The 22,241-nt window shown below is 53.9% G+C and overlaps 1 protein-coding gene across 10 annotated transcripts in view; it reads left to right on the forward strand.

The window, feature by feature from the left end:
- PAX2 (paired box 2) overlaps positions 1-20,618 on the forward strand; it is an 81,485-nt gene extending 60,867 nt beyond the window's left edge. For 4 of the 10 annotated variants that reach the window (XM_058298510.2, XM_004459171.4, XM_004459174.4 and 1 more), the window contains 4 exons: positions 709-835; positions 15,426-15,527; positions 17,748-17,834; positions 18,312-20,618. In XM_058298510.2, the coding sequence (XP_058154493.1) occupies positions 709-835; positions 15,426-15,527; positions 17,748-17,834; positions 18,312-18,433 (438 nt within the window). In that variant the 3' untranslated portion in view covers positions 18,434-20,618. Of the gene's footprint in view, positions 1-708; positions 836-15,425; positions 15,528-17,747; positions 17,835-18,292 lie in introns of all 10 variants that reach the window. The other 6 variants (XM_004459172.4, XM_071215686.1, XM_071215687.1 and 3 more) reach the window with 3 other exon arrangements.
- Positions 20,619-22,241: the final 1,623 nt, after the last annotated feature.

Consider the following 22,241-nt stretch of genomic DNA (forward strand, 5'->3'; position numbering starts at 1 on the left):
CCTGCTTTGTGCAAGGCTCCTGGTCTGCCCAGCTCTGGGGTCTGGCTTGGCGGTGGCTGCAATAAAAAGGCAATTACCCGAGTGTTTCGGGCAGGACACCCTTTCAGAGTCAATGACTGGCCCCCTCCCACCCTTCTGTTAGCCATGTGGACTCTCCCCCTCCCCAATTTCATACCCCAGTGCACAGGCAGAGAGCAAGGGGCCCGTGGGGCTGTCTTTGTTTGTTTTCAAAAAAAGGGGCGCCCGCACCCGCTCAGCCGGCCAGCAGTGCCAGGCTGGAGGCTCTGCTGGACCCTTCCCCCAGCCACTGCCGCTGCCATGGCATCATGATTCGCCCTCCTCCCCAAAACGCCCCAACCCAGGAGGCCCTTAAAACACACCTCGCCTCTCAGCAGGGGGGATCCCTGTTGCTACATTCTGCCCTTCAGGCTCTTTAGGCAGGAGAGGCTACGGAAATCTCAAGGGAGCTAGTCTAGCCCCAGATGACCATAGGCTACCCCTCCAGCTCCACAGAGTCAGGTCTCCCCGACTCGCACAAGGCATAGACCCTCCATCCTGCAGAGCCCGCCCCTCTTCGCTCCTCCCTCTGCCCGGCCAGTCTCTTCCACCCCACCTGGGAGGGCTCCCCGTTCCTCCTCCCCATCTGTATCCCGAGCCCTCTGTGCGTGTGCATCAATAGCGAGCTGTCACTTTTCTCTCTCCTCCCAGGGGAACGAGTACTCCCTCCCAGCCCTGACCCCTGGGCTTGATGAAGTCAAGTCGAGTCTATCTGCATCCACCAACCCAGAGCTGGGCAGCAACGTGTCAGGCACGCAGACATACCCCGTTGTGACTGGTAAGGGGGCTTTCAAGAGGGCGGGGGCATGGCTTTCAGTAGGGGGCACCCCATCTCATGCCATCCGGGACCCAGCGTGGCAAGTGGGTGCCCTATCCCATGATATCGGAAGAGAGGGCAAGCCTCGGAACACCAGGGTGCTTCACAGACCTGTGCAGATGTAGGGAGAAAAAAAGTGTGATCAGGCTGTGAGTGCACTCCAGCCTCGAAACGTGTCTTGGGGCCAGGAGATACTGTTGCTGGCTCTTTCTTTCTCTCCTCTTGCCTCTCCCTTTGCCCTTTTCCTTGCCTCCCCAGAGGGGCCCAGAATTTTGAGCCTCTTACTAGGACTTGTATAGAAGAACGAAGAGGGCAAAGAGGCCAGGTTGGCCACAGTGGAGCACTGGTGCCTGGGTGCAGCCTACAGGCTCCCGGGTCCTGAGGCCCCTGTGGAATCCACTCATTTCCCTCTGGGAAAAATGGATGGCTGTGGCTTTGGGTGTCCAGGTTCAGCACCCAGTTCTGTGGAATTATAGATAAGCACAACTGTTCCAGCCCTTCTCCCGCTTCCGACCAATATCACAGGGACCAAAGCTTGTTTTCATAAGCCAGGCAGGCTCAGGCCTGCCCCACAGTCAGATGGCGGGTAAAGGAGCAGCATGGCCTGGAGCCCGCAGGGGCTAGGGGCAGTGGAGGCAGCTAGAGTGGAAGAAGGCTGAGGGGTGGCTCAGGGAAAGGCCCGCGAGCTCTAGGCCGCAGAGCTGCAGGCTGCAGAAGGCGCCTGGTACTGCAGAAAGGTTTCCGGGCCAGGGAAGTGCCCAAGTGGGAGAGACACACATTGAGGTGTTATTAAAATTCACCTAATTATTCTAGAGACACTAAAGCCAATGTGCCGTTTGTTCCTTGGGAGACAGGATGATTGAGAAGGGTCTCGGTGGGGATTGGGAGACACTGAGGCGTTACCTGCCGAGTGGGGAGAGCAGAGGCGGCCTGGGGACCTGAGGCTGCAGCAGCCCACGGCACAGCCCGCGGCAGGCAGGAGCAGGTGCCGCCTGGGCCTATAGCAGGGCCGGGTTCGGACTTGGAGCTGATCTGAGCACAGCTCAGACTAGAACTTGGCTGCAAGTGGCCACCCAGGCCCCACCAGGGAGGCTCAGGGGAGCCCTGCCGTGAGCTTTCCCAGGGAGCTCTTGGGCTGGGCAGTCAGAGGCTGAATCCTGGCCTGGCTGGAGAGCTAGCCTAGGCTGTTGGGGGGAACCATCTTAGCCGTGTTAACTGGGCCAGGACACAGCCTGTTATCAACGGCCCTCATCAGGAACCCACCTCAGTCCAACTTATTCTGCTCTCTGTCCTGCTGGGGACTCTGACCCAAGACAGGCCAGGCACCTTCCTCCCACGTGCTAAGAGGTGTGGTCACTTCCCAGAGGTGGTCCACCCTAGGCAGCTGGCCAGAGAGAACCAGGGTTTTCTTCTCTAACCCCGGCTGTGCTTCCCTGGGTTCAAGATCATAGTCCAGGAGGCAGGGGCTTCCCAGGGTGGGGTGACAGATCTGTGGGGCAGGGTCCCTGCTGCAGGAGAGACACTCAGGCTGGTGCAGAAAAGGGCCTCCACCTTGAGCCTCCCCCGCCCGCCTCCCCCCCCCCATGGCCCTGGAACAGTCCCAGCTCAGCCTGGGAACATCTCCGGCTGATCCATCTGGATCCAAGTGTGAGAAAAGTTCATTTCAGACCCAGCTTGACATTCCCAGGTGGCAAGTTAGCACTAACATCTCAATCTGTATGCGACATTTCAATCAAGCGAGGAGTAACAAAAGCAGAACCATTAACATTCGGAGCTGTTCACCAGTGGTAATGACGGGGAAACTCGCTCAGAAACTGGAAATTACCAAAAAGAGAGAAGTGTGCGGAGAGGTGGGGGAGGGGAAGGGCCGGGGGTGGGGGTCGGGAATGATTTTTCTACATTTAGGCCAAGATCCAATGTTTGGATTAATGGTGCCATTACCAGAGAAAGGGCTGCAGATTATGCTCATTCTTAAAATGTTTTTGCTGGCAATTAAACGGCTGCAGTTATTGATCTTTGTTGATTTTATGTCCTCCTCATTTGCATAATCTATTAAAGATGAATGATTCATGATGTGTTGATTATGGGGACAAACAGAATTTGCTGGAGGTACTGTCAAGGTGAGAAACGGGGCAGTGCCCAGAGACTTCACGGGCCACCTTGGGCATGGGTCCTGCGCGTTAGCCTTTGCCAGGACTCTGTGGGTAACAGAGAGCCGTGATGCCAGGAGAGCAGACACAGGAGAGGTGGGCTTTGGGTGGGTTCTAGGAAGATGTTGGCCCCTGAGATGGGGGCTCCAAGGCGGGCTGGGATATGGGAGAGCCTCTCAGGGTAGCTGCAGAAATTCCCCTCAAGGACTCTTAAGTGGCTTCTTTCATTGCAGAATAGTAAAGGCTGTGGTGGAGGAAGAAGAAAGGAAGCCCTTTTGGGGGTGGGTGATTCTGGTCAGGTGTGTGCTAAAGGTGCACGAGCAGTGAGGTCATCCCTGGGCCCACAGCCTGGCTTGGGTGAACCAAGGCAAATTCAGGATCCCTTCCCATTCCCCAAGCCCCAGGGACCCAGCTCACCTTTTCCCTGAGGGCAGGCAGCTGAGGCTGCAAGCCTTAGGGGATGCATCCCGAGGAAACTAGCCCGGAAGGGCCCTGGCCCAGCCTGAGGAGCCAGACCTTATTGATATTCCTGCTGCCTCCCAGCACTGGAGGCTGATTTCAAACTTCACCGGCCACTTGATGCAGCTGTTCCACAAGGTCAAGACTGAGAGGAGAGAGGAGCCTGGGCTATTGTGTAGAGGGGAGTGGGGCTCAGTGGGCCAGGACACAGCTAATCACACAGCAAGCAAGGGTGGCTGCCAGAGGCGGGGGCTCAGACCAAAAGCCCCCCCTCCACCAATCCATCCATCATGGAACCAAGGAGAGAGACCTATTTTTCTGGGTGGAGTCTGCAAGTTCTGCCGAGATTTTAATTTCACCGCATCACAACTCAGCAAGCTGCCAAGTCAAGCTGGTTATTTAAATTTATCACCCACTTTCCCTTTCGCCGCTGGGCTGCTCTAGCTCAGCGGCGTCTCTTCTCTCCAGCCCACTGCTCTAGGCTGCTGGTCTGGAACGGAGCCGAGTCTCCTAAGTGATAAGGAAAAAGGACCAGCTAGATGAGAGAGTAGGTCAGGGACACTCTGGCCCCAGGCTGCCTCCCGTTGGCTGGCTGTGGCTGCCACCTTCCACCACCTTCTTACCCCTCCAAAGGACCCCACAGGGGGTCTCCGTCCACCCCTGAGGAGTCCCAAGGACCTCTGGATCAGGGCCTCTTCAGTGAGGTCTCTGGCCCCAACTTAAAGGCTGTCCTAACCGGTAGAAAAGCAGCCCCTCTTCACCACGACCTCCTTCCCTCGACCCCTCTCTGCCTGTGCCTGGCCAGCTCTGCGGTGGTAGAGGAGCACCTAGAGACACTAGCAGTGCTGTTGACTGGGGAGGAGAAGATGAGAACTAGTTGCAGGATTCTCAAAGTCACGTGACGGCGCCTCCAAGCCTTCTGAGGGTGAGTGTGGGATCCTTCCCCTGGAGCCCAGAAGGAGCAAGCCCAAATGGTGCTGGAGGAGCTCAGGGTGGAGCAGCAGCTCTCCATGCTCTCGCCAGAAGCTGAGGCCTGTGCCAGTCCCTGGAGCTGCTGCACTAAGCAGCCTTCACTGGCCTCTGGTGGACATCGCTGCCAAGCCCTGGGATAGCCTTGCGCAGGTGTAGTTCTCGCCACCCTCTTTTTTGTTCCAGAGAAGTTATCGAGGAACGAGATTGATGTCCAGAAACATGGCAGGCCAAACTTACTCAGAGGCAGCCCTGTCACTAACACACAGTGGATAAAATATAATGACAAAATTGTAAATACACAGCCAAGCCTCCCTCCTCAGGTGTTGGAAATAGAGGGAACCAGAAGCCAGAGCAGGAAGCAGGAGACTAGGAGGGTATCACACTGGTGGAGGTAGACCCCAATGGGTGGAGGTTGAGGTGGGAACACACCAGACAGGAGTCATGACCTTGGGCCCGAGAGAAGCAGGAAGCTGGAATTGAGTATTACCCTGACCAAAGCCAGGAATAGGACAGGGCAACATGAAAAGGGAAACACAAACACAATGGCCCAGAGGAGCACATGAGAAAAAAAACGTGTGACCATGAGAAATGGAACCCTAAGTCTGAGTTCAGATTCTAAATTTATACCACGAGTATGTTGCAGGAACCCCAGGCCAAGAACATACAGACATAGTTGTCCAGGATAGTAGCCCATTCAGAAATCCTAGCAAGAACAAAGGCAAACCTCCCCAGTAGAGACATTCTACAATCCAGGGCATATGGGACTCCCACAGGAAAACAACACCCACCACTAAAGATCAGCTCACTATAAAAAATTACACAGCTCCCATGAATACAAACGATCATGAGGGCGAGTTGGCAGAAGCAATAAATAGGACAATTAACACCCCCAAGAACTAAAGATAATAGAACAATCCAAAAGCAACTATAAAATAAGCATGCTTAATATTAAAAAGATCAAAGAGAAGTATCCATTTTGTCTTGATCATAGATCCAGCTCCTATATTCCCTTTCCCATCACCGTTCAGCAATTTGTCAAATAATGGAGATCAAAGAAGGCAGACAAGGCGTTTTAAACCTATAGCATACTGGCTGTTCCGATAGCAGAGCCTGTTCCCTGGTTATCCAAGTTTGCCGACTGCTCAGGCTCAGCAGAGACTCTTACATCTCCTTGGGAAAATGGCCCAACACTGGAGAACTAGGAAGGAGGACAGTACTTTCCTCCCCAGTGGAAGCAAGCCCTGTTAGCTCCCTAGCCTGGGTGGGACTGGGGGAGGGTGGACCGGGAGGGAAGGTGGTTTTTCCTAGAGCTTGGGGGAAACTTCTCTTCATGACTACAGGCTGCAGCTTTTTGATTAAGATCCAGTAGGACGCGGGGAAGCTGCCCAAGAGACAAGTCCCCACAGCAGGGAGAGGGAGCAGAAGATGCTGGTCTCCTGGAAGCTGGGCAAGCCGAGCAGAGGTGGGGGAGGCCAGTCAGCCAAAAGTCAAAGCTGAGGAGCCAGCGCTGGCCCCAGGGGTCTGAGGCTGGTGAGAGTCGTGTGGTGTGCGCTCAGCTTCTGAGAAAAGGCTGTGGAACTCTCAGAAGCTCAGACTCCACATCTAGGTGGTCAGCAAGGTGGCCTTTTAGCAGATAGAGATGTGGACTCTGGGAAACCGAGGGTCTCCCCCGCCCCCACTCAGGGAGTCCCAGGACCTCCAGGAACTGCCTCTTCCGGTAGTTAACAGCCCCCTTCCAATGTAACTGCATTTCCCTCCATAAAACAAACAGCGTAGCCCTTGTCCTCCCCCCTCCTCCGAACCCCCCTCCCCAGGGAGGAGAGGGCAATAAAGGCTGAGAAATGTTTCTGAAAGAGGCTGGGAGTCTCCTAGGCTTGTCTGTCGGCTCAAAGCCCCTGATTAGCCAGAGGAATTTAGGGCGCAGACATTCGAGTTCCTCTCCAACCTTGAAAGGAGAGGGCTAGGGCAACTTCAGACATGCAGCCAGTCAGAGCCCTTTGCTGAGGAGGCCAAATGGAGCCAGAGCCTGCAGGCTTCCTCTCAGCACCCTGGGGCCCTCGTCCCTTCGTTTGGGCTGAGAAGGCCCCAAGAAAAGAGGCCAGTCTCCTCCAAGCATCTCCTATGACAACCTCCAGTCCCCAGACCTCAGCTGATTTAATTATGGGGGCATTTCCATAGCAATGAGACATTGACAGATAACTGAGGGCCTGGGCTGGCGGCCTGGGGAGTCACTGGATCAGGGCTCTCTCCCTTCCTCCTTTATCCATTCTACCTCTAGAGGGAAAGAATATTGAGAAGAACAGGCACTAATCCCTAGTGCTCAGAGAGTTGGGCCAAATTGGAGCAGAGTTAAAGTGGCACCACCCCAACCCCCAGCCCCAACCCCATGTCCTTGTCCACGCTCACCGGCCATCCCAGTGGGGATGGGCTGAGAAGCACAGGTGACTGATAAGGGGCTGCAGAGGCAAGGCGAGCCCGGGGGAGGCTGAGGAAGGTCTGAGGGTTTCCAGGCATCTTAGTGAAGATGTAGTTCTGTGCTCATCGAAGCCGAGCTCCAGCCTGGCCGGTTACCTAGGCCTGGGCCTTCTGGCCTTTTCCCTTCCTCTCTTGCCTCCATCCAGGAGACCCAAAGACTGAGCACCGCCCGACGGACGACGCTTGCTCTTGCAGAGCACGGTCCGCTAATCCATTCAGCGATCAGGGCAAGAGGTCGGTCTGGAATTGAATCAAAATATTTTCAAGAAATCAATGATCTTCATTTCAAGTGCATACAGGAGCTGACTTAGGCTCACAAAGGGTTGCCTGGTAGAGAACACTGGGGACTGCTGTCATGATTAGCTGGCTATAGGTAGCCTTTCAGTAGCTGATGGTGCTTATGATCTTTGGGGGACTCCAAAAGGGGATCCCCCAAGCACTAAGCGTGTTTACTCTATTATTTGGCACTTTCTAAGGAAAAAGGACTAAGTAACAGTCAAGTCAGTCAACTGAAGAATGGTGCCCCAGTGAGGGTTACAGGTCTATATTGGGACCAAGGGTTCAGGAGTGCCTTGATGGTTCTAGGCAAGACCTGAAAGCTGGCTTCACCCAAGGAGCCAGCCACCCCCAAGGTGACGACAAGACCCCCACGCCTCCCCAGGTGACCGTGAAGGGATCCATACCACCCCCCATTAGTTGTCGCCTCAGGACAACAAGCACTTTTCTTTAACCCTGAGCTTTGAGAGGCAAGCCCTGCCACTGTTGTCACTTCTGAGAGGGCTTTCGGTGCCTTCAGCCTGGAATCCTCCCCTCTCCTCCCCAGTGGCGGCTGGGCTGGCGAGCAGGGAGGGAGGAAATCCTGCCGCAGGCTGGGAGAGCAGCCTAATGCTCCAGCAGCTTAAGTGGCCGTTTTCCTTGGGATTAGGGTTTCACTTACACAGAGCACCTGAAAAACACTGCACTCTCCGAAGGATTAGAGCTGACAATTCAGTGCTCTCAGGGAAGGAAATAAAGCCGGAGAGGAACTGGGAGACCTGAAGTATCAGGAGACTGCGCAAACAGGCTTAACCTCGCCCACCCAGCGCGAGGGTCTCTGTGGCCCAGCCCTCATCGAGCCTGCACTCAGCCACCTGAGTGCCAGCACCTGCCCACCTCAGAGCCCCATTTGTGACTCGCTAGTGGAGCCAGAGAAGCAGCATGGGGAAATGAATAGAGGAGAGGGCTGGGGATGTTTTCCCTTCTCTCTGAGCCTCAGTTTCCTCCTTTGTAAAATGAGGGCATTGGACTAGAAGAAAGCCAAGTTCCCTTTCAACTCTTCGAAAAGGTGATTCTCCCCAGCTCTGCCTAGCCTTATCCCAGGATCCTGAGCCTGCAGCTCCATTCATAGTCCAGCAGAGTAAACTGCCCTTTAGGGACCCTGAGCCAGTCGGCTGGCCATCGAGGTACAGACCTCAGAGCCCACGCTGGTCTAGGCGCCTTCCCTGCCAGGACACACTGGGAATTTAAGGTCCAGCTGTCAGTGGGAAGCAAGGCAGGCTAGGACAGCAGCCACCCTGGGCTGCGGGCACAGCCCCCCCTGCTGGAACCTGAGCAGGTGAGCTTCAGGTTGAGCTGTGGGGCAAGATAGCACCTGGGGCTAGGGGACCTCGTGCAGACACCTCTGCCTCAGGGAAAAAGTCTGGAGGGTTTGGAAACCTGAGAAAAACAGAAAAAAGAAATAGATAGAAAACTCCTTACCTCTTCTTTTAAAGCATTTACAGACTTAAGGTTTGTTATTTAGTGTATCATGTATAAGTTGGCTTGGTTATAAAGCAATCATAATTGGTATAGTAAATGTAAATGAATAATATATTTAGGTATTAATTACAAACAGTATTCTTGTAAGTATTATAACTTTTTGTTTCAAATGGAGGCACAGACTGCCAATCTGAAAGGAATCTTCATGCCTTCACTTTCGCCACCTTATGAGAAACAGACAAAAACTTGAGGGTAGGGTAGTAAAACAAGAGTTATGTTTTCTGGCCTTAGGATTCTCCACAGTGTCAAGAAGATAGCAAAAGAGCTCATTTTCAGAGAAAGATGCTGAGGAAAAGCATCTCTAAATTCACTGAATATAACTTTTGCCATATAAATCTATGTCTAATAAGTCTCATTGTCTGAGCAATTTCTCCTTCTTCAGGGATTTCCTTTTTATTATTTCCTTGGTCTTTTGAACGCTGACATTTTCCTTGACTTGAGATAAACCTCCCTGTTCCTTCACATGTTATTTTTGTTGTTCTTTGTATGATCTTGTTTATTTGCAATATCAAGTAGTTGCAAACAAATCAGTGTCTTTCTTATGCCAAAGAACAGAGTTCTTTATATATATATATATAAACAGTGTGCATTAATCTTCTTCAGTTACAAGTATTTTTGAGAATCTGTTAAAAGCCATATGCTGTCTCCCTGAAAGATGCACATATATAACTTTCATTATATTTTATGTATAATTGTCTATGAACCCCCTGTTGTGCATCTACAGAGTTCTAAGGGATCAGTTAACCCCATATTTAAAATTATGATGTAGAAAGTGGAAAAATATTAGGCAAGAAACAAGAGGAGACTACATGTTCTGTTACAGGAAGGATTAGCTTAGCATGATACCAGTTACCTTCCTGAACTAAATATCTATTTTCTAGGTGTACAATATTTGAGAATCTCATTCTAGAACCAACTGCCAAGAGTAATGCTTGTTCTGTTACAGGAAGGATTAGCTTAGCATACCAGTTACCTTCCTGAAGTAAATACCTATCTATTCTCTAGGTGTACAATATTTGAGAATCTCATTCTAGAACCAACTGCCAAGAGTAATGCTTATTCTATATTCTAGGTTCTGCCATCTACTGTGAAATTTTGGACATAATACCTATCCCCTCCAAGCCTTAGTTCCTCATCTGTAAGATGGGTATTTAAAACAGAACCCATATCAGAACTGACATGAGGATTAAATGATATAATAAATATGAAATATTTAGAATAGTACCTAGCATATAGTAGGTCCTCCATGACTGCTGGCTATTCCAGGTGCAAACAGAAACACAATTCTGCCTGCCCTTGAATCTTTTTTTTTAATTTAAAGATTTATTTTCTCTCCCCTTCCTTTCTCCCCCCCCCCCCCCCCAATCCCAGTTGTCTGTTCTCTGTGTGCGTTCGCTGTGTGTTCTTCTGTGTCTGCTTGGATTCTTGTCAGTGGCACCAGGAATCTGTGTCTCTTTTTTTTTGTTGCATCATCTTGCTGTGTCAGCTCTCTGTGTGTGCAGCGCCCCCCTGGGCAGGCTGCATTTTTTTTCACATGGGGCAGCTCTCCTTACGGGGTACACTCCTTGCACGTGGGGCTCCCCTACACAGGGGACACCCCTGAGTGGCATGGCACTCCCTGCACACATCAGCACTGCACATGGACCAGCTCACCACACAGGCCAGGAGGCCCAGGGTTTGAACCCTGGACCACCCATGTGGTAGGCGGACACTCTATCCGTTAAGCCAAATCTGCTTCCCTGCCCTTGAATCTTAAACCTGACAATTAAAGCTGCATGAATTATCTGATGACTAAAATTTTCCAATTTCTTTTTTTTAATAGTTTCTTCTTGTTTTTTAGGAGGTACCGGGGATTGAACCCAGGACCTCGTATATGGGAAGCAGGCACTCAACCACTGAACTACATCTGCTCCCCTCCAATTTCTTTTTCTTTTTTTTAAAGATTTATTTTTATTTATTTAATTCCCCTCCCCTCCCCCGGTTGTCTGTTTTTTTTTTCTGTCTTTTTGCTGCGTCTTGTTTCTTTGTCCGCTTCTGTTGTCGTCAGCGGCACGGGAAGTGTGGTTGGCGCCATTCCTCAGCAGGCTGCACTTTTTTCTTTCGCGCTGGGCGGCTCTCCTTACGGGTGCACTCCTTGCGCGTGGGGCTCCCTTACACGGGGGACACCCCTGTGTGGCAGGGCACTCCTTGCGTGCATCAGCGCTGCGCATGGGCCAGCTCCACACCGGTCAAGGAGGCCCGGGGTTTGAACCTCGGACCTCCCATGTGGTAGACAGACGCCCTAACCACTGGGCCAAAGTTCGTTTCCCCCAATTTCTTAATAAAGTCTTTCACTTTGCTTTTCTCTGTACTTGTAAGAGGAACCGCACTTAGATTCTCCAAAACAGTTGATTTGATCTGGCCCATTTGGTAAGGAATGTCTGACAAAAGTGCACTGCCTCTGAATCAGATGTAGTGATTGCTGTAGAAATTGGCTTTAGAATCTTCAGGGACTTCAGCAGTTGAACTGAGAAGACATCCTCATCAAGTACAGTGCTTCTAACACTTCTGGGTATTTTAAGATTCTCAACTACTACTGTTTCTTGAAAAGCCTCTTTGTTTTTTAGAAAAACTCTCCAAGGAGATTAATACTCCACCCCAGATTTTCGGGATCCATATTTTACTCTTCGTGTCCTTTTTCTCCTGCCTTATCTTAACGACATAAGTGACAGTATGCAATTTTGCTTGATGGGTGATTTTTAATTTTCTTTGGATCTGCCTAGCTTTATATTATGATTAAAAGGCATCAGGGTATCGTCTTGGCTTCAAACTTTTGTTCTATCGTTTGCTAGCTGTGTAGTCTCAGGAAAGCCATTACACCTGCCTGTGTTTACATTTTCTCACCTTTAAAACAAGAAGTGAGATTCAGGATCTCAAATGTGCTCCCCTCTATAAAACTTTGTAACCTTAGGAGCCAAGTATTCAATATGAAATGCCCATCCTCTTGTCGAAATACATGGCTTTTTATCCATTTTTTATTCCCGGTGCTGCTTTCATGTTACTGGCATTGTCAGTGAGCAAAGAAAAGACTTTACTGCTTCCTGCCTTCTGTTGGATAGCACATATTTATTTTATAACTGGTGTCTTCTGCCAAGTACCTATTCTCTCGTTTCCACACTTTTGCTTGTTGGTTTAAAGAAGGTGGCTGTGCAATCTTACAGTCTTAGCGTCTGCCTCCGTTCCCGTTTGTCCATCCATCTGTGGCACTGCAAGGCCCAGTGCTTTGTCGATTCTTCCTTGTGCAGATTCCATTACCCATTCATATTCTGCCTCTAAAAGAGGTTTGCTCAAAGAATGCTGCTGGGCAAATGGTACGATGGCCTTAGTAATTTGAAAACTTCCTGCAGTATGTTTTCCATTATTGACAATGGTGTTCCAGAAAATATATGGCTCTGGCAAGAGTTTGGTCAATTTTTTCCTGCTCTTCAGGTGTCACCTGAGTACTAATGAAGCCATTGAGAGTCCTTTGTATGCAGTGGTTTGCACCTTTGTTGGCTCAGGGGTCCTGAATGGGCACCTCTTTGTGGCGATGCTGATCTTACAGAAACTGCAGCAAGCTTGGAGCACAGAGGAAGCTTGTTTTTTCCTCCATGTTTTAAAAATGCCTGCATGGCACTTCCCAAATTCCATTTTTTAAAATAGAATTCAGAAATGTAACTTTCCAATCAACAGGGCTGTGGGCGACTTACAGAGTGCAAAAGTTTCTCCTTAGCATTTTGCAAGAGAAAGCCAGTGGAAATATACATTGCAATAGGGGTATCTCCAAATTAGCCAGAGACACCTTTCCAGTCATCCACTCTCCCGAAGTGAGGTAAAGGATTTTGTCACTAAAACTACAAGGACTCCATGTGTGACAGGTTGTGGGAACCATCAGCTAAAAATTAGAATTCAGATGCATTTAAATTCCTGTTTATTAAGAAAGAAGCCTATTACTTTTTCCAGCTTCTTTGTAGATATTGAGATCACAGGGCCAGGAAGAAGTGAGTTTCCCTTTCTTTCTAGCTTCAGAACCTCACTCTCCTCTGTCCTGGGCCTTTTTGACCAGTAAGTGCCTTATTATTAATCTCTCTAGGAATTGGTAGATATTGTTGTCATTGTCCACTTCAGGTCTATTCCACTGAAAGATGGAAGAGTGTACCTTTACTGATAATAGAAGTTAGTAAAAGGAAACCCGCACCAAAGCAAATACAGGTGCTTTCTTCTGTCTGAGAGTCAGACGTGATCTCTTGTCTGACAGTTCAATTCTGTTGTTTATTCTAGAGTTTTAAAAAATGGACGCTATAAGATACATTGGATAGGTGTAGAGGAACCTCATTCTGTTGCATAATAAAGTCGAGTCACACTGTGTGAATACTTCAACTGCAAATCTTTCATCATCTTAGAAGAATTCACAATCATTCCTCAAACTATTTTTTGAGAAAAATTTAATTCAAATATTTACATTTTGACCCAGTCTTTATCTCTTTACAGGAAACCAATACATATGAACCAATTAGAAAATAAGTATGAGCTACCCCATATGGATTTGGCTATAAGTGCAATAGAGTGACAGAGAGTTAATCACCAAGTACTCACTGAGCATCTCCTGTGTTCTTAACTATGCAGGACAGAGCAGAAAGCAGAGCCCTGTCCTCGGGTTGCTTACAGGTTGGCTTGTTTGAGGAAGCAAGCCATGGCATGACACAGCAGGGCTGATGCCTCATGAAATAGAATGACGTGGTAAACCATGGGGCACAGATGCTACAGAAGTTTAGAAGAAAGAAACCTCTGTGCCAGGTAGAATGGGAGGGGCCTAAGGGCCTGAGCTGGAAGGAAACCAGTGAAAACGGTCAAACTAAACGAGGAAGAATGAGAAACAGAGCTGAGAAGCTGAGGGGGGAGAGTACCTGGAAGGCTTTGAAAGCCTGGCAGCATTTAAATTCAAACCACAGGCTTCAGAAAATAAAGGATGCTGTGATGAAAGCAAGGTTTCATGAGGACTAACAAAGCAGCCACATTCGGGATAGACTGGAGGGGTAAGAATCTGGAGGCAGGGAATACAAATAATAACAATTTTCTTAAAATGCTGTGGCACACCAGGTGCTGGTGCTTAGGAGATGAGCTATGGAGATGGTAGAGGAAATGGAGACAGGACAGGTGTAAGACATTGCTAAGGAGAACCGTCAACACGTGGTGACTGACTTCATGTCGAGGGTGAGGAGAAAGGCTATGTCTAAGACTCCAAAATTTCTGGTCTGATGATCTGCGAGAGGGTCAGGGGGACTGATTGGGGGGGAAGATGGATCTTCTTTTACTCTTGTTTGATTTGAGGTGACAGCGGGACAGCTGGAAAAGCAAAAACCTGAGCCATGACTAAGTTAAGGTAGGGCTGAGGACGCTCACACACCTCAGGAGAGGCGGCCAGGAGGTCCTCTTCAAGGGGAGAGCGGCAAGGAGAGAGGCTTTGGGATTGCCACTGGGAGGATGAAGACTAGGTCCCAGGAGATGAACGGAAAATGAGCTGGGCCAGATATGCAGAGTTTTATGACTTCCTCCGGCCATGCTTTGCGTTACCAGAGGCTAAACTGTGGAACAGGAGGGGGAGGCAGCCCAGCAGTGGACAGAGGCACCAGAGTGGGAGAGTGGCACTGACTGGAGAGGAAGATAAGGGGAACCTGGAGAGGATAAATGGGACCTGGGTGAGGCAGGAGAGAATAAAGAGGTAGTCTTTAGGATGTGGAAGTATGGGGGAGAGAAGAGGACAAATCACTGTCATTAGAGTTTGGAGCCCGCTAAATTGCAAAGGGAGGTGAAGGCCTTCACAGCGAAGGAGGGAGCAGACCAGGAAGGGAGGCCAGTCAGGTGTAGCTCTATTCCAGAGGAGGTATCTGTGGATCATAAGTATCTCTGATCAGCATTCCTGCTGTTGACTCGCTTTGCCTCTACTCCAGGACACTGCAAAGACGAGCCTTCCAGGCTCTAGCAAATAGAGACCTCCAGGGGCAGAAATGCAGCAGCTGGGGGTGGGGAGCAGATTTTGCTCATTGGAACTTGCTCTGATCCACTTGCACTGTTGGCTCAAAATTTCTGATTAGTTTCAGGGATGGTTTTCTATCATTTAAATGTCATAAACACCAACAGCAAAATAGTCCACTGGCTCTCCTCCCCTGCCAGGCCCAGCACCTGCAGCTCCATTTGGAGAGGACAAGGACTACCCATCAGCTCCTGCAGGGGTAGTGGTGGGGTCGCCTCCAAGACCGAAGGGAAGATGGGAAGTTAGGGAGGGGAGAGGTAAGCAAGATGATAGAGGTCCATTTGGCTACTGGAGAGACCGCTGTTGAATGCCTTGCTAGGAAGGAGAAGTAAAACCAGGTCATCTCCCGCCCATCTCTATCTGGGTTTGGGATGCAAAGAGACAAAGGCAAAGGCAGATACATACACACAAGAATGCACAGATAGAGGGAGATACCAAGAGCTGCACAGAACACAGGTGCAAACACATAGCCGATCATGGGGACAGGCATGTAGGTGACAAGCTTAGATACATGCAAAGGCACACAGGGACCTGCCCCTGTGTGTCTGCACACAGCCGAGTTTCCTTTCCATGGAGTAGTCCTGGTGTGAGTAGAGGCAGGCCCCTCGCTTCCAGGCCTCACCCCTTCCCCTTTGTGTTTTTCCAGGTCGTGACATGGCGAGCACCACTCTGCCTGGTTACCCCCCTCACGTGCCCCCCACTGGCCAGGGAAGCTACCCCACCTCCACCCTGGCAGGAATGGTGCCTGGTAGGTGACAATGCTGCAGCTGCCTAATCTAGGTGGGGGTAATTAAAGCATGGGTGAGCTGCTGAGTGGTCTGTAGTCTGAGGCTGGGGGTGGGGGAAGAGCCAACATCCCCTTCCCCCAAACCACTGCTCTTCTGTCCCCCTCTCCCTAGAGGCTGCAGTTGGTCCCCCAAGCACCCTCATGAGCAACCAGGGAGGGAGCCTGCGGAAGTGCACCCTTGTGTGCACCCCCCATGAGATGGCCCCTCCACAGCGCACACCCACCTGAGCCTGTGCCCAGGGAGCACTCAGCCTCAGCTCTGCCCTCAGTGCCCCAGGCCACCCCAGCCAGCTGACACTGCTTGGAAGAACCTGTCCTGGTTTCTATGGAAACTTGGAGCCAGGAACCATTTCCAAGGGCATGTCAGTCACTCAGACAAAGCCACCCTGGACCACACCAACCCACAAGAGACCAGTGTTGAGAGGCAACAGTACCCCAGAGAGAGGAGGGAGAGAAACAGAAGATAGGCTATGGCAGGAACCAGACAGACAAGCAAGAGTACCCCACATCCCCTCAGAGTGACCCAGGTCCTCATATCTCCTCTGGACTTCGGTCCATCCCCTGCTTGAGGGGAGATGGACGTGCCGTGTGGATCAGAGAAGCAGAGGTGGTATTTAGGGTCTAGGGCAGCAGCTGGAGCTTCTGCCAACCCTGACCCCTCAGCCTGGCTTGGGAGCAGGGCTTGAAGCTAAGGAGAGTTGAAGCTCCTACTCACAAATGCACCAAAAAACTCTTGCCTTCAAGAGCGGCTGGGCCTGCGACCCACTCTCTCTGGCCTGCTCTGTGTGCCCTTTCCAAGAAGCTCAACTCTCGCCGAGGAGTGGGGAAAGGACACTAGAGATGGAAAAATGGGTGATCCGCCCCAATCCCTGGCCCATCCATCTAGGGACAGCCCTGGGTAAGCAAGGCTTGGGGGTGGAGGGATATGGCAAAGGGTGAGATTGCTGCAGTGTGTTGTAGAATTGGGCCTGAAAAGGAACTGGGCCAGGAGAGCCAGGAGGTGGGGGTTCCTGGGTTCCTTTCCAGATTTGGGGGAAGGGGAGTAGAAGCGGGACTAGAGGCAGGGAGATGCTTTCAGGAAGGTCCCAGTGGTGATTGCCCTGAGCAAATGGAGGCTGGAGAACGTCTTGGAGAGGTGGGGGTTAGGGGAGTGTGGGGGGGGGGGGGGTGGGGGGGGTAGGGGTGGGGAGTCTGCAGGGAGGTGGGTATGAGGGGAGCCGCAGAGAGCTCATGGTGGCAAGGGGGGAGTCGTTAAACAGAATCTAGTGCTGATGAGGAAATTACACTTGTTTCATTAGCGATGGGGAAGGAGATAGCTCAGTTCCTCTTGGTCACAGTTGAGCTCAGAAGCTCATTATCCTGCTGCACGCATGCTTTCCCTCCTCGTCAATAAACAGGCTTTCCAGTGGCTGCATCCCCCACCCCCACCTCAGCTCCCTCTCGGAGTGGGGCCCCTTCTCCTCTACTTAACCCGCGGTTAGGGATCACTGTAAACAGTCTGGGGTCATCACACAGGAGAAAGGGCGAGGGGGAAACCCGGAGGTCTGGCCTTTCTCCCGCAGAGGGAGGGAGGCGGCTTCCGACGGCTCCCAGCCCACTGGGCCCTCCGCTCACCGCTCACCGCTCGCGGATCTGCGGGCAGTCCACCGGCTTCCCACCGCCTCCTTCCCCTGCCGCGTGGCCCACTACCGGGCCTCTGGAGGAAAAGGCGGGTGGGAGGTGTTTCCCAGCAGAGCTCCCACCCGCTGCCTGGGCCCAAGCTGAGATGCCATTTTTAGGCCTTTCTAGGACAAAGTATCCCGAGGGCTTTCTTCGCCTTCTCCCCCGCTTCCGCCCCGTCGGGCAATGTCTCCTACAGCCAGAGTCTCCGCTAAAAAGGCCCTTGGTTCCAAGTGAGGGGGGGTGGGCGCGCCCGCCCCGCACGAACCCTCCCTGGGTGTCCCCCCTGTGCCTTCATCAAGTAGCTGCGTGTGGGAACTGGCGCGGGTACGCGCAGCCCCGCAGGTCCAGCCACGCGGGTGTGCGGGGCGCCTGGGGGACTGCCCGCCTCCTCCCGGTACCCCGCCTCCGCCCAGCCCCCACGCCCGCAGCACCTGGGCCTCAGGCCGGGGGAGGTGGCGCTCCGGACTCGCCGGGTCCCTCCCGGCTGGCGTGCCTGACCCCCAACCCCACCCCCCGCAGGGAGCGAGTTCTCCGGCAACCCGTACAGCCACCCCCAGTACACCGCCTACAACGAGGCTTGGAGATTCAGCAACCCCGCCTTACTAAGTGAGTACGCCACCTGGCTGGCTGGCGGCTCAGCGCGTCGTCCGCGCGCCGGCCCCGCCACGCTGCTTCCGGGCGCGGGCCCGCCTCCCCGCGACCCGGCCTCCGGGGGCCCTGCCGGGCAGCCTCGGTAGTGCAGCCCGAGGCCCCAAGATTCCCAGGGGACGCCCGCGCCTCCCTCCCCGTCCCCTAGCTCCCGGGCCACTGGACGGCCCCGCGCGGCCCGCGCCCTCGGTCCTCCTAGAGTGTCCGCGGCGGGGAGGCGGCGCCCTCCGCTCGGATTCTTCTCCAGCCGGGTGGATGCAGCTCTCCTCGGGGACAGTAGGCTCCGAGGCCCAGCCAAGGCCTCCCCGCCCAGACCCCAGCCCGGGGAGGTCTTTGCTTTGCTTTGCTTTCCTTTTTTTTTTGTTCTCCTGTTTGTCCTCTCACCCAGCCCATTCTTCTCCTGTGTTAACTTCCAGGTTCCCCTTATTATTATAGTGCCGCCCCCCGGGGCTCCGCCCCTGCCGCTGCTGCCGCTGCCTATGACCGCCACTAGTTACCGCGGGGACCACATCAAGCTTCAGGCCGACAGCTTCGGCCTCCACATCGTCCCCGTCTGACCGCCCACCCCGGAGGAAGGGAGGACCGACGCCACGCGAGGCCTCCCGGCCACCGCCCCAGCCCCACCCCCGCCCCAGGACCCTGCAGCCCTTCACGTCGTCACCCCGTCGGAAGCCGGACTGGACGACCGGACGGGCGGGACCCTCAGGGCCGCCGCCCCGCCCTGCCCGCCTGGACTGCGCGGCGGCGCAGCGAGGACGGCCCGGGCCTCGCCGGAGTCGCGGGGGAGCGGGTCTGCCGCTGCGCGCACCCGACACATTTTTGTGACACACAATCAGCGCGGCCTGCAGCGCGGCCCAGCCCTGGCGCAGCCCGCCTTGCGCTCTCCGGCGCCGGGAGGCTTCGCTAAAGGGGCTGAGCCAAGAAAATTAAGGACAAAACGAGTTTCTGCAGGAGGAAGAGCCCCCTGCCGAACCCTCGGGGGAAAAAAGTCCTTTCCCTGTGCGCCGGCTGGGCTGTCCCCGCCTTCTGGGTGTGCCCTGCCCTGGAAGGTGGAATGGGGGCGTAGGGGGCCTGGTTCTAAGGAAGGGGTTTGGGGGCGTCAGGTCTTTCCAAGGTTAGGACCCAAGGCACGCAGGTCCCAGCAGCCCGCACGGACCAAGTCCGACTGTTGGCTCTTCCCACTCGGCCTGGACTGTTCTAGTTGCCCTGGGCGCGGCTGCCACCTACAACGTGATCCGCCTCTCAGCCCCACTTGTCCCTACCTCAGCGTCTCTTTCTCCTGCTGGCCTCCCAGCTTCCCCTCCTGCCCGAGCTCTTCCCATCCTCGACGCCCTGCATTCCTCCTTCCCACCCCGCCGCCCCACGGGAGGCGGGCCCGGGCCTGCGGCAGGACCAGCCCCAGGCGGCGAGCCCTGGTCTTCCGGAGCAGTCACCTGAGGTTCCTCCCGTCCCTGCCCCGACAGAGACGCTCCGTCTGCCGGTGGCAGGAGCCAGTTCCGAGCAGGCGTCTGAGCTGCCGCGGGGTGGAAGTGGGGGGCTGCCTGCCCCCTCCTTCAGCAGGAACTGAACAGAAACCGCAAAAAGTCTACGTTTATTTAAAATGATGGTCTTTGCAAAAAGGAAAAAACGAACAAAAGCGGGGAAAAAAAAAACCCACGAAAACCCAACCGGCTGCTGCTTTGTAGAAAGACGGTGTGTCGTGTGAAGGCGACCCCCTGTGTACATAACCCCGCTCCCCACCCCCGCCCGGTAGAGTCCCCGCCGCCCGCCGGCCCTGCCTGTAGATACGCCCCGCTGTCTGCTGTGAGAGTCGCCGCTCGCTGGGGGGGAGGGGGGACATAGCTACGCGCCCACTAAAGCACAGCACGTCCTGGGGGAGGGGGGCCTTTTTTTATGTTACAAAAAAAAAATTACAAAAGAAAAGAAATCTCTATGCAAAATGACGAACATGGTCCTGTGGACTCCTCTCGCCTCTGCTTTGTTGGCTCTTTCTCTGGAATTCCGTGTTTTCGCTCTGTCCCCTGCATCTCTCTCCTCCCTGCATCTCCCCTCTCTCCATCTCTCTCTTCTCTGCATCTCTCCCCCTCTCCATCTCCGTGTCTCGCGGTCTGTCTCTTCTGTCTCTCTCCGTGTCTGACCCTCCCTCGGCTCTCTCCCCAGCCCTGCCCCGGCCGCCCTGCCCCGGCCGGCCGGACGGAGGTGGCGGCTCCTGCCCCCGGGCTCGCCCCCTCGCGGCCGCGCCCCGAGCGCCCTGGGCCGCCGGCGGCCGGGCCGCCCCCGCCCCGTAGTTGCTCTCTCGGTAGCGGCGATGCGCCCTGCATGTCTCCTCACCCGTGGATCGTGACGACTCGAAATAACAGAAACGAAGTCAATAAAAGTGAAAATAAATAAATAAAAATCCTTGAACAAATCCGAAAAGGCTTGGAGTCCTCCCAGCTCTCTCTCCCTTCGAGCCTTTTTTATTTGAAAAGAAAAGCGAGAAAAGAGAATAGTTGAAGGGAACTGCCGGCGCCCAGCCAGGCTCCAGGGGCCCCTCCGAGGGCCGGCCGGGCAGGGGTCCCGGACCCGGGGCCGGGCTGCGCCCTCCAAAGGTCCCCCGCCGGTTCTGGACTCCTCGACCACTTTCAGCGCGTCGGTTCGTTGTCTTTCCTTCTTTTTTTTCCCTTTTCTTTTCTTTTTGTGCACACGAGAAATAAATAATAATAATAATAAATAATGATAATAAAATTTTGTATGTCACTCCCCGTGGCTCCAGGTTTGTCTATCCCTGTCTGGCCTCCCTCCGCACTGACCCCCCAATAACTCGCTCAATGATGCTCCCAATTGCTTCCCTCTGGGACCCTCCCCAGCCCCTCTGCCGAGACCTCCTCAGCGGCAGCTGAGCGCAAGCAGGAGCCCAGACGAGCTGCCCCCTCCGTGGCCACCTGCCCCAGCCCCAGCCCCGCCCTCGGGGTAAGGAGTCGCTTTTCGAACGTGCAGAACAACTTCGAGGTACGCGTCTGTACCCAGCCAGCTGTGCCTTTCCTGCTACTCCACGCGCACTCAGATTTGGGCTACAAGCGCTCAGGACGCGACGTCTGAGGCCTTCTGCTCGCCAGCGGGGGAGCGCCGAGCGTCCTGTCCCCGCCTCCCCTCCCCGCGGGCGCGGTTGCGCGTCGCGTCGCCGCAGCAGCGAGCGCATCCCGCGAGACTGCGGAGCGCGGAGCCCGCAAGCAGCGCCGCGAGCTCCCTGGCTGCGCGCTGCCTTCGGCGCGTTGACTTGCCCGTACGCGGCGGAAACCCCGGAGAACCCGCGGCTCGCGGGTCCTCGCTGCGGCGTCCCCTGAGCCCTGGAGTCCTGGCCCTGCCAGCAGTAGTTTGTGTGTGTCCCGGGAGGGTGCGCGGGGGCCGTGTCGGTGGGTCGGTCTGTGGCTTCCTGCATGTGTGTGTCTGTGGGGATGTATACATGGGATCTCAGGCTGGGGTGGTGGGAAAGCGGTTTGTCTTTTCCGTCACGCTTGCTATTCCTGTGCCCCAGTGTGAATGGGACGACCTTTGTGTCTGTCTCTGTTCCTCCTTGGGGATGGGGTGAGGATGGGGTGACTGTCCAGGATTGTCCCCGGTGAACTGGAGATACCTGGAAGAGGTCCCCTCGCCATCCCTTCAGCCACTTTCCCAGCTCTAGCCCTTCCACACTTTTACCAACACAAAGACCACAGCCTCCACTGGGTCTCAGGGCTCAGACTTTCCTTCTCCACCCCTGGGAGACCTCCCCAGCTCAGCTTCCATCCCAGCCTCCTCCCCTTTGAAAGACTCTAGAAGCTTTGAGCCTTGAAGGTGGTTGGGGGGCTGCAAGCAGAATCTGGGGACAGACCAAAGCACGGGTTCTGAACCTTTTATTGTTCCACGGACCCCTTTGCCAGTCAGGTGAAAACCATGGACCCTTTACTAAGTCCATGCTATACTGTGTATTATTAAATAAGTATATCACACCCGCACCAACACGTCCCCACAAGGATAATGTTTCTTTGAATTTCCAATTCCAGCCCATGGACCCCCTGAAATCCATAGACCCCTGGTTAAGAACCTCCCGGACTACAGAGTGACCTCCCTTTGCCTGGGGCCAGTGTCTCTTAAGTACCTCTTCCCATCAGGATCCCGGGGGCTTTTCTCTCCCCCAACCCATTTGCCCAGCCTCACTCACATCTTGAAACCTCGGGGGGATATGCAGGACCCCTAACAAATCCGCATGCCCCCAATTAAGTTCACCCCTTCCCTCTCTCATCTCCACCTGTGCCTCCTCTGCGTTCCCCACCTCAGCAAACAGCAGCAGATGCGCCTCCTCCCGCCCTGCCCCCTGCTGCTCCTGACCAGCAGTGCCCTAGA

The sequence above is a fragment of the Dasypus novemcinctus genome, chromosome 6, assembly GCF_030445035.2.
Source record: "Dasypus novemcinctus isolate mDasNov1 chromosome 6, mDasNov1.1.hap2, whole genome shotgun sequence".
NCBI classification, from domain to species: domain Eukaryota; kingdom Metazoa; phylum Chordata; class Mammalia; order Cingulata; family Dasypodidae; genus Dasypus; species Dasypus novemcinctus.